The sequence below is a fragment of the Sus scrofa genome, unplaced genomic scaffold, assembly GCF_000003025.6.
Source record: "Sus scrofa isolate TJ Tabasco breed Duroc unplaced genomic scaffold, Sscrofa11.1 Contig524, whole genome shotgun sequence".
Lineage (NCBI taxonomy): Eukaryota > Metazoa > Chordata > Mammalia > Artiodactyla > Suidae > Sus > Sus scrofa.
Window position 1 is genome coordinate 296,808 of NW_018085235.1, and position 12,424 is coordinate 309,231.

The following is a 12,424-nucleotide window of genomic DNA, read 5'->3' on the forward strand; positions in this document are numbered from 1 at the left end:
ACAATAAGAGTTTTTTTTTTCTTCAAGTTATCATCAGAGACGTTATTTATCATTTATTCTACAAAACATTGGACTGACTTCTAGAAGAAACATATTTTAATCACAAATTAATCATAAGAAAATTATATAGACATGAGTATAACATCATGTACTATAACTGGGGCTCTGGGAAGTACTTCATATGCCACTGGCCAATATCACAAGCCTGATAATTCTGAGAATAGCCTTTGGACCAATCATCCAAGATTTAAAACAAGACCTATGTGTGAGCCTAAAACAAGACAAATCAAGCTTCTCATAATCTTTGTTGCTAAGTTTCTCTAGTTACAATATAGGTGCCATGTATAATAATTTAAAAGGTTACTTTCAGAATGATATGAGACTCTCTGTATAAGGTGACTCTAGATCTACATCTATCTGATCTAGAACTCTCAAGACCTGGAGGCAATGGTTGCCTTAGTGGAGACAACAGTTAAAAAGGAAAGAAAAAAAAAAGGGGGGCTTCAAATCACAAACAGGTATATGGACTAAATTATACTTGACTTTATCTGGTAGGTGTAAAGTCCTGAAAAATGGAATGAATAGGAATCACCCACCAGGTTAGCTTTTTAAATGCAAAGTCCATATTCTCATCCATAAAAACTATTCTCATCTTGCCTGGAGTACAGTGGAGAATTATGGTCTGTAGGTGATTATGAGGCAGGTGGTTCATTGAGAGCTTTCATTTGAATCTAAGAATCTCTGTGACCAGATTTTTATTTTAGAAAGATTGCTGTGTTAACTGTATTGAGGACAGGTTTTTAGATGCTGGAGTTAGGAAAACAGCATGGAGAGCTAGTCTTATAAATTCATTGAGTTACTTGAGAGGTAAAATGCGATAGTGGACATGTATGCTAAGCTCAGGTAGCTGGTTCTGGAGATATTTTGGAGAATAAAGTGGGGGAACTACTAAACACTTGCATATCTGGTATTAATGAAATCAATTTTTTTGTTTTTTTTTTTAAAGTTGGGTCTTTTGGGGACTTCTCCTCTGCTTACTCCTGAACAAACTCACTTGTATTTTAATACCTTTTAAGAGATTTATTGTTATCCTGTCCAATTAAAAAAAAATCTACAAAGAAATCCCTAAAATATATAGGTTTCCATATTGGACATAACATGACATAAGAGAAATGCAAATTTAAAAAATCCCTAAGACATTTGATGGTATAACTATTATCCATGTGGCCCTATTAGAAATAATTTAAGTTCAGGTTTGTGTTCTGATTCACTTTGCAATTTTTAAGCCAACACTATTTTCCAGCTGCTTTTCATGGAAAGTAGGTCAACTTTATTATATTCATATCTGAAAGCCTCTATCCACAGAGAGTTTGCTTTGTAATAAGCTCTTAAAAAAAAACCTACTAAAAACTACAACATTATAATCAACTCTACCTCAACAAAATCTAAAAAAAAAAAAGAAAAAGAAAAAAGCTACCAAACCCAAGACTGGTAGTCATTAAAAAAACACAAATCTAAACCACAATGACATACCACTTCATAGCTGTGAAGATATACATATAAAATAAAAAGTGTTGATGATGTACAGAATTGCTGGTGGGACTGTAAAGTGGTGTAGCTATTTATAAGACAGTTTGGCACTTCCTTAAAAAGTTAAATATTGAGTTACCATACAAATAAGAAATTCTATTTCTAGGAGTTGAAAACATATTTCCACAAAAACTTGTATGCAAATATTCATAGAAGAACCAGGTATGATAGCTGAAAGGTAGACACATCTCAAATATCCTTTAAGGGATGAACAGATAAACAAAAGGTGGTATATATGTACAATGAGACATTATTTGGCCAGACAAAGGAAAAAAGTATAGATTCATGTTACTGCATGGATGATCCCTGAAAACATTTTTCTGGTGAAGAAAGTCAGACACAAAAGTCCACATACTGTGTGATTCCACTTATGTGTAATGTCTCGAATAGACAAGTCTATAGAAACAGAAAGCAGATTAGTGGTTGTCCAGGGTTGTGGAGAGGGAAGGGAATTGCTATTTAAGGAGGTGAGATTTCTTCTTGATGATGAATATGCTTTGGAATTATATAATAGTGATGCTTGCACAACATGGTAAATATACTAAAACTATTTTAAATAGTATTTTAAATATTTCACCATTTAGGTGAAATGTTTGTTACATGAATTTTATCTGAATTAAAAGTAATTTTTTTTCCCTCATGTCCTCAGAAAATTTCTTTTTACTGTATTTCCTCAAGAAAATACCTCAGGATATTGGCACAAGAGAAAATGGAGAAGGATTTGTGTGAAACGTTTTAATTAAATTTTCTTGCCTTTATTCAGGTTCCCTTTCAGCCATTGGTTGGCTTTAATGTGTTTTTATTTGTTTGTTTGTTTGTTTTTCCTTTGGAAGACTCATCTTGTTCTCTCATTTATTAGGAACTAATTATCATTTTAACACTCTCAGTTTTTTCCTCACTAAGTGTAGCTGTGGACTAGGACCTGGAATGTCATCTTCCTTGATAACCCAAACGAAACTCATTTTGTTTCATTTTTTAATAATTGGGATCAGCAAAAAAAAAAAAATCATGAGGAATTTAAATAGATTAGATAGGACAGTGTGTTTTGCTAAGAAAACTACATGTGGAGTCATCTTTAATTTGTAAGTTAAAAACCACTAGAATTATGGGAAAAATTGTTAAACTCTCTACACCTCTTTTTCGTCATCTGTGTAAGAAGAATGAGTGACAAAATTACTGAGATCACTGTTTGTTTTTATGTCACTTAGAATAGTGCCTAGCACACATAAACATGAACAAAGTATAGAATATAAATGCTGTTATAACATCCTCTGGGCTCACTGTGAGTGGTTACTAAATGGGAAAATTTTAATTTGCAATTCATTTCTCGATGCAACCCTTAAAATACCCTTTCTTGTGAAAAACAAAACAACACAAAGAAGTTTACAGTTTCCTTGATAAATTGTTTAAGGAAAGGTTTTCCAGTTTAAAAAAAAAAAGGCTATTTTTTTCCTGTTTATACTTTTTTCTTGGAAGTGAATCACTAAGATAATCCATATCAAAGGAGGAGAGAGGGATAAATAAGTCCCCATTTCTGGAAGAAGTATTTGCCATTATCACGCAGACTTCATTAGTAAGGAAGATTTCTTTCTTCTCTCATATTTATTTATATCACTATGGATTCAATGTCCATAAATTTTTAATGTACCCTTGAAACTTACACCCTAATAGTATATTTTAAAGAATGTTTTCTAATTTGCCAATATGTGAGGAATTTAAAAACTTTTTGTTTTGTTCAGTGGTCTAGAATATATATTTCGAAATAATCTGTGTCTACCTCAAAATATTCTCCCAGTTCAAATGAGGGAGAGGGAAATTATAACCATATAGTCCCAGTCCATCCCCCCATCCCTTTTGACATTTTGCCAAATATTTCAATTTCCTGTAGACATTTGATATATTATCATTGCTGTATTAGTCACATATATTTCGGAGCAATTAAGTATTATATTTTACCTTGTTTTATTCCAATTTTGAAGCTCTTCATTTCTTTGAGAACATTTAAATTTTTTTTAGTTATGTTATTTTGTTTTCGTCCATAGGAAATCATTTCTTGTCGGGTAGGTTTGTTGACAATGCAGTCCCTCAGTTTTAGCCTGAGAAACCTTTTCTTTCTCGTCATTTTTGTATGTGCAACTCTAGGTTATCGCTCAATTGTCTTGGCTTGTATTGCTTCTGATGAGAACCCAGGCTTAAATATTATTCTTGATCATCTGTATGTAATACGTTTTTTTCACTTGAATGCCTTCAACATTTTTGCCTTGGTTCTTCATCAATTTTAAACTGATGTACCTTATTGTCCCCCTGCTTATGTTCTCTGAGCTTCTTCAACATATATTTTGGCATTTGTCAATCCTTCTGGAAAATTTTCAGTTGTTTCTCTCTATCCCTTTCTCTCTCTGCATGTGTCTCTAGTAAGACGTGATCCATCATTATAGAAAATCAGTGGAGTATAAAAGAGAATAAAGACATTTAGATGGAACCCTAGAGTACTGGAAATCCTATAAGTTAGGAATCAGTCACAGGAGGAACCAGCAAAAGAAATAAGAACTACTCTATGATCAGAGAAACACACATAATAATGGCTCATTTAACCAGGGCAAATAAATTATATTAAGAAGGCAGTGATCAATCATTCTATATATTATTGATATTCATTACAATGACATTAAAAAGATGATTCATTAATTTACAAAGGTAGATTCTGAGAGGGAAAGGTTACTGAGTTGGTGAGCAGCAAACCAATAAAAGAGTCGAGGATAGAATGTAAAATAAAAATGTGATGGTGGCAATAAGAGTTAAACATAGGCAAATGATTTTCAAATTCAGATTGCCAGGAAAAGAATATATCAAGTAGTTTGATCACAATCAAAAGTTTAATTCAACTTTTCACAATTAATAACATAAATAACTTAATCTTAGTAAATTAAATGAGAAAAGAGAGTATCTGCAACTATAAATTTCAAATTATAACCCATTAATAAAAAATGAAGTGATTTTTAAAAAAATTTGAATATAGTGATTATACCATATTGAAAAAGAGAGCCTTAAACATGAAAAATACATTCTAAATTGTAGGAAAATACATTTGTGAAATTCAGAAGAAAACAGATTATTGCCTATGACTTACTTTTTGCATGGATTATCTGTGCCTTTTAGAGACTCTAATCATTTATTAATGCTAATAGGATTTAACCTTAAATTATTTCCACCTTAATAAAATATCAATATTGTCTTTCAAATAAGAAATTCACAAATAAAATTTTTAATTGAAGGAGAAAGAATTTTACGTCATTTTTAATTGATCATAAGTTGAGAAACTTCTTGAGAAAAAGCATGGTAGTATCCATAGTTTTATTTTGAGTAACAAATAAGAGCCTTCTAATCATAGGCATTTTATTTAGCTTCAGGAAGACTAATTTGATGAATGAACAAAAACAACACTATCACCATAATCAGATAAAGTAGAACATATCTACTAGAATTTATTTTGGGGGAGTTACCATCATGGCTGAGCTGTAACAAACCTGACTGGTATCCATGAGGATGCAAGTTCTATCCCTGGCCTCACTCACTGGATTAAGGATCTGGTATTGCCTTCAGCTGTGATGTAAGTCACAGGGGTGGCTCAGATCCCATTGCTTTGGCTATGGTTTAGCTCTGATTTGACCCCTAGCCTGGGACTTTCCATATGCTGCAGGTGCAGCCCTAGATAGACAGACAGACAGACAAAAAGGTAAAAAGAAAAAAGAATTTATTTTGGAAAAGCTAACTCAAAACAGCTAAATTTGGGGGCAGATAATTGTCAAGTTACAATGATCTTTATAGGATAGAAGCCATTTATTTACTCCAAAGACAACATATCAGTGGTGAATTTTCCCAGAGAATTGAGTGACTGTGCTTGGAAAAGACATACAATGTTCTTAAGAAAGGAGATATTTAAATTAAGAACTTAGAGGGATCAGGACAAGTTAACTGATTTTGAGGCAAGAAGCTATTAAAAGCTGAAAAGCAGGAAAGTTTAGGTAAGGATTGTTGCAAGCTGGGTAAATGGAATATAATTAATGTATTTCAGTGTACATTCTCAAAATATAAAGAAAATAAATGTCCTCTACTAAACTTCTAAGCAGTGTCTGGAGAATAGGCTTCAGATAAATGTGTAAAGACATCAAGCTTTCCTATTGGAATAACAAACATGAAGCATTCCTGGGTTTAAATACTCACTATTTTTAGTTTGTATCTTTCAAATTGAACTTAGTCTCATGGAACTATCTTTTGCTGTTATGTATGACACTAATAATAATTATATTATACTGTTATTTCCATAATTACATGATTTATTCAAAACACCTACAAGTGTTGGTAATTTAGGTGGTAGTCAACAAAATTAAGATCTTATTTTAATATATTTTTTATTCTTTTTACTTTACTAGAGCAAAAAACTGAAAGCATTTTAGGTGAAGCTCACTCAGGAAATAAGTTGTACCTGTATCTAAAAGTTGTGCTACTTGTTAGAGGCCCAATTTAATAAAAAACAAACCAAAAATTGCAGCAGTAGTAAACTATTTGGGGTTTCAGGATAAAGTGGTCAATGTAGTGGTTTTAACAGATATAATGTAAAGTAAATTTTCATAGGCAAACTGAGATAACAGGGAAGACAGATGATGTAATTTTAACTTGCCTGGGAGTGGGACAAAGTGAGAATGGGGACATCTTAGGTTACAGAACATCCTCGTTGGTAAATTAGTAGATGACAGACATTTTATTTATTTATTTTTTGTTCTTTTTTTATTACTCAATGAATTTATTACATTTATAGATGTACAACGATCATCACAATCCAATTTTATAGGATTTCCATCCCACACCACCAGTGCATCTCTCAACCCCCTAAACTATCTCCTTTGGAAACCATAAGGTTTTCAAAGTCTGTGGGTCAGTATCTGTTCCGCAAAGAAGTTCATTGTGTCCTTTTTTTCAGATTCCACATGTCAGTGATAGCACTTGATGTTGGTGTCTCATTGTCTGACTGACTTCAGTTAGCACGATAGTTTTTAGGTCCATCCATGTTGCTAAAAATGCTGGTATTTTGTTCTTTTTAATGGCTGGGTAATATTCCATTGTGTATATGTACCACAGCTTCTTGAACCATTCCTCCGTTGATGGACATTTAGGTTGTTTCCATGTCTTGGCTATTGCAAATAGTGCTGAAATGAACATTGGAGTACATGTGTTTTTTTGAGTCATGATTTCCTCTGGATAGATGCCCAGGAGTGGGATTGCTGGATCAAATGGTAGTTCTCTGTTTAGTTTACTGAGGAATCTCCATACTGTTTTCCACAGTGGTTGCACCAACTGACAATCCCACCAACAGTGTAATATGGTTCCTATTTCTCCACACCCTCTCCAGCACTTATTGTTTGTAGATTTTTGATCATGGCCATTCTGGCTGGTGTAAGGTGGTACCTCATAGTGGTTTTGATTTGCATTTCTCTCATAATGAGTGATGCTGAACATCTTTTCATGTGTTTTTTGGCCATCTGTATGTTTTCTTTGGAGAACTGTCTGTTTAGATTTTCTTCCCATTTTTTTTTTTGATGGAGTTGTTTTTTTGGTTTTGAGTGATGGGAAGTGTTTATAAATTTTATCAAACATTTAGAGAAGAGCTAACACCTGTCCTGCTGAAACTACTCCAAAAACTTGCAGAGGAAGGGATACTCCCAAACTCATTCTATGAGGCCACCATCACCCTGATACCAAAACCAGACAAAGATACCACAAAAAAGAAAACTACAGGCCAATATCACTGATGAACATCGATGCAAGAATCCTCAACAAAATACTAGCAAACCACATCCAACAATACTTTAAAAGGATTGTACACCATGATCAAGTGGGATTTATCCCAGAGATGCAAGGATTCTTGAATGTCTGCAAATCAATCAGTGTGATACACATTAACAAACTGAAGAATAAAAACCATATGATCCTCTCAATAGATGCAGAAAAAGCCTTTGACAAAATCCAACACCCATTTCTGATAAAAACCCTTCAGAAAGTGGGCATATAGGGAACCTACCTCAACATGATAAAGGCCATATATGACAAACCCACAGTTAACATCATTCTCAATGGTGAAAAGCTGAAAGAATTCCCACTAAGATCAGGAATAAGACAAGGATGTCTGCTCTTGCCACTACTAGTCAACATAGTTTTGGAAGTCCTAGCTACAGCAATCAGAGAAGTAAAAGAAATAGAAGAAATCCAAATTGGAAAGGAAGAAATAAAACTATCACTATTTGCAGATGACATGATACTATACCTAGAGAATCCTAAAGACCATACCAGAAAACTGTTAGAGCTCATCCATGAATTTGGCCAAACACACCAGAAAACTGTTAGAGCTCATCCATGAATTTGGCAAAGTCACAGGATACAAAATTAATACATAGAAATCGATGGCATTTCTATATATTAACAATGAAAGATCAGAAAGAGAAATTAGGGAAGCAATCCCATTTACCATCACATCCAAAAGAATAAAATACCTAGGTGTAAACCTACCTAAAGAGACAAAAGACGTGGACTCTGAAAACTATAGGACACTGGTGAAAGAAATCAAAGATGACACAAATAGATGGAAAGACATATGCTCTTGGACTGGAAGAGTCAATTTTATCAAAATGATTATACTTCCCAAGGCAATCTACAGATTCAATGCAATCCCTATCAAATTACCAAGGATGTTTTTCATAGAACTCCATCAAAATATTTTAAAGTTTGTTTGGAAGCACACAAGACCCAGAATAGCCAAAGACATTCTGAAAAAGAAAAATGGAGCTGGAGGAATCAGGCTCCCTGACTTCAGACTATACTACAAAGCAGTAGTCATCAAAACCGTATGATACTGGCACAGAGATAGAAACATAGATCAGTGGAACAAGATAGAAAGCCCAGAATTAAACCCACACACCTACAGCCAACTCATCTATGACAAAGGAGGCAAGAATATACAGTGGAGAAAAGACAGCTTATTCAATAAGTGGTGCTGGGAAAACTGGACAGCCACATGGAAAAGAATGAAATTATAACACTCCCTAACACCATACACAAAAATAAACTCAAAATGGATTAAAGACCTAGATATAAGACCAGAAAATATAAAACTCTTAGAGGAAAACATAGGCCAAACACTCTCTGACATAAACGACAGCAACATCTTCTCAGATCCACTTAGAGTAATGACAGTAAAAAGAAAAATAAACAAATGGGACCTAATCAAACTTAAAAGTTTCTGCACAGCAAAGGAAACCTAAACAAAATGAAAAAGCAACCCACAGAATGGGAGAAAAAATCGATTCATAAGAGATTAATCTCCAAAATTTATAGACAGACATTTTAAAATACATAAGTAAAGCATTCATAATACCTGAATGATAAATTAGTGCTTTAATCCAGAGAGTATGTATTTTTATGCAAAGCCATCCAGGTTGACACATAACGGAATAAAAACTAAAAAGTGTATTGAGAGAACCTTAGGTTTTACTTCTATTGGATTGTGTCAATATGCTACATGTGTTTTTTTCATTTTCTGTGCTCTTAAAATTTCTGAAAGTTAAAAGTACCCTAGGATCATTAACTGGAAAAATATAGGCACACAAATGATAGGCACACAAATGATAACAGGTAAACAATTATTTTAATAGCCATGATTTTACTGAAATCATATTTATGACTCATATTTTTTATGAGCAGTTTATTAAGTTGTATAAAAATCTGTAAAATTGTTCATTAAACTACAAACTATAATTAATTTTTCCAAGATATATTTTATTTTGCTTTATTAAATAGTATTATTCAAACATGTTTTATTTCATAACCTATATGGGGAAAAAGAATGGATAAATACATATACATATATATATATACACATGTACATTTATAAATATATATATTTATCATTGATTCCTCTTCTGTACACCTGAAACTTATACAAAATATAGTTCAACTATCCTTCAATAAAATTTTAAAAAACTGTCTTATTCAAATGGAAAAAACAATGTCTTACTCAAATCAAAACCCCACAGTTAAAATCAAAAGAAAATTAAAAATAAATTACAGCTTAATGCATACATATTTCTGGAAATATCATGAAACATGATATATATCTGCATATATATTCTTATTCTTTTTAATATTTTAAAATATTGGTTATGACACAGAAAGCAGTTTGAGTGAGTCAAATTCAGATAATGACCTAGTTTAAAAATCTTTAGGATAATGTTTAGTTTATTCTACTGTTTTGGTTTTGCTGGTAGGAATCATAGCTATATAACTATATGTCTATATTTATGTAAATCTGAAAAGAATAAATACAATGAGCCAGCATCATTGCCCTAATTTACTGTTATTTAGAAAGTGTCCAATAAGTTTCAGCAGTATCCCAAATTAGTGAATGAAGGTTTTTGGGGTATGGAATCACCAAATAACTATTATATTTCAATATCAATTTTTAAACTAAACCAATAAGACAACGTATTTTTCATCTAAATTGAAATACTTGTAAAAGTTGATTTCCAAAGAGAAACTAGACAACTGTTTCTGTAAAAAGTGTTTTAACATAACAATCATTTTTTAAGCGAAACATTTTCTAATATGACCATCAGCATTAGTGGGTAATCTCTGCCACATTATTCTTCCATTTCATTAAACAGTGTATGTACCAATAAACTGGTAAAATTACAAAACACATAAATGAATGTCTTAAGTAGGTTGTAACTAAGTATAGATAAAGGATGGTAATAATGTTTACATTGTATGTTATATATAATTTAAATAAAAATATTTTAATGCTTGGCTAATAATCATAGATGAAAAAGACATTGAAATACTTAGGTCAACTTCTTTCATAAATTCAGAGGAAAAAGAAATGAGATGAGAAAACACCTCTTGAAAAATGTAAAGAAAATTAACTTCTTTGGAATAAATATTTTTGTGAAAATGAACTGTGAAAAGAAAGATGAATATTAAAGAAATGAAGCAACAAATAGAAGCTACATTCAATTACATAGTTACTATTAGAGGCTCCTTTCTTCATTTCCTTTACACACAGAGGAACAGCATATTCATTTTTTTGAGAAAGAAACAATCCTGTGTATCAGACTCATAAAGGCTTTTCTCACTTGTTGGTTCCGTAAACTATAGATGAAAGGATTCAATAGTGGTGCAACAGAGGTATTGAGTAGGGCAATTCCCTTGTAAAAAGATACTCTTTGTTTGACTGAAGGTTTAACATACATGAAGACGCAGCTGCCATAAGAAAGGGATATCACAATCATATGAGAAGAACATGTTGAGAAAGCTTTTTTCCTCTGATTACTTGAGGGGAGTTTTAGAATTGTTAATACAATATAGGTATATGATATTATCACCACTGCTAACGTGACCACAAGTGTCACCACAGCTGAGATGAATGCCACTGTCTCAATGAGATGTGTGTCTGAGCAGGAGATCTGTAGGAGGGGAGTTGGGTCACACAGGAAGTGGTCAACAATGTTGGAAGCACAAAAGTCAAGCTTTAGAACTAGGAGGAGAGGTATAAAGATGATAAAAAAACCAGTAAGCCAACAACACAAGATAAGCTGAATGCAGATTTTACTGTTCATGATGGCTGTGTAATGCAGGGGCTTACAGATGGCAACATAGCGGTCATAGGATATTGCTGCCAGCAAGTAAAATTCAGATGCTCCAAAAAGGAAGACAAAAAACAGCTGAATAATACAGTTGTTATAGGAAATGGTTTTGTCCCCAGTTACCATCATTACAAGACATTTAGGGATGCTTGTAGTAGTAAAGGAAATTTCTAAGAAGGAAAAATTCCGAAGGAAAAAATACATGGGGGTCTTGAGGTGAATATCCACCCGGGTGAGTATGATGATAACGAGATTTCCAGTGATGCTTAGCAAGTAGGTGAGAAGTAGGAAGATAAATAATACAACTTTCAATTGAGTGTCATCAGTCAAACCTGCTAGAATAAACACTGTAACTCTTGTATGGTTTCCCATTAATGTCCTTTACTTACCCGTCTATAGAGAAAAAAAAAAAAAAGGAGAAAGAAATAAAACAGTGATCTCATTGGGAAAATAACAGGAATAAATACTGTTTAAGGAGAAGTCAGCAAGGTGACATTTAAAATAAAATTATGGAGTTTCCTTGTGGCACAGTGGTTAACGAATCCAACTAGGAACCATGAGGTTGCGGGTTCGGTCCCTGCCATTGCTCAGTGGGTTAAGGATCCGGCATTGCCATGAGCTGTGGTGTAGGTTGCAGACGCGGCTCGGATCCCACGTTGCTGTGGCCCTGGTGTAGGCCGGTGGCTGCAGCTCCGATTCGACCCCTAGCCTGGGAAACCTCCACATGCCGCAGGGGCGGCCCAAGAAATAGCAAAAAAAAAAAAAAAGACAAAAAATAAAATAAAATAAAATAAAATAAAATTACACAGTTTTTTAAAGTTGTTATGCCAAGAGGAGCAATAGTTTGAATTTCTAGAGTATCTGCACAGAGAATTCAATGTTTAGTTTTCAATTTTATCACATAATAACATATATAATCATACTATGGTTTATTGATTTTATGTAAATAAATTAAAGGAATATTGGAGGAACTTTTAAAGCATAGAAACAATATTTTCCACTCAGTTTTGGGCCAAAGTTGTGATAGAGGCCATTTCTTGTTAAATTAAGAGGTTTGCATAATACAAGCAAATGAATACCTGTCAGAGGAGTATAACAGCCTAGGTTTTGTATTTAACAGCTACACACACAAACACACACAG

At 33.1% G+C, this 12,424-nt stretch overlaps 1 protein-coding gene across 1 annotated transcript; it reads right to left on the bottom strand.

Annotated features, from left to right (window-relative positions):
• Positions 1-10,715: 10,715 nt before the first annotated feature.
• On the bottom strand, positions 10,716-11,654 carry LOC100152670 (olfactory receptor 6C74-like). The gene has a single exon (XM_001926070.3). The coding sequence runs from the start codon at positions 11,652-11,654 to the stop codon at positions 10,716-10,718; it is 939 nt and encodes a 312-aa protein (XP_001926105.3).
• Positions 11,655-12,424: the final 770 nt, after the last annotated feature.

Excerpts from the sequence above, each read along its gene's own strand:
- LOC100152670 (XM_001926070.3), bottom strand. The coding sequence starts at position 11,654 with ATGGGAAACCATACAAGAGTTACAGTGTTTATTCTAGCAGGTTTGACT.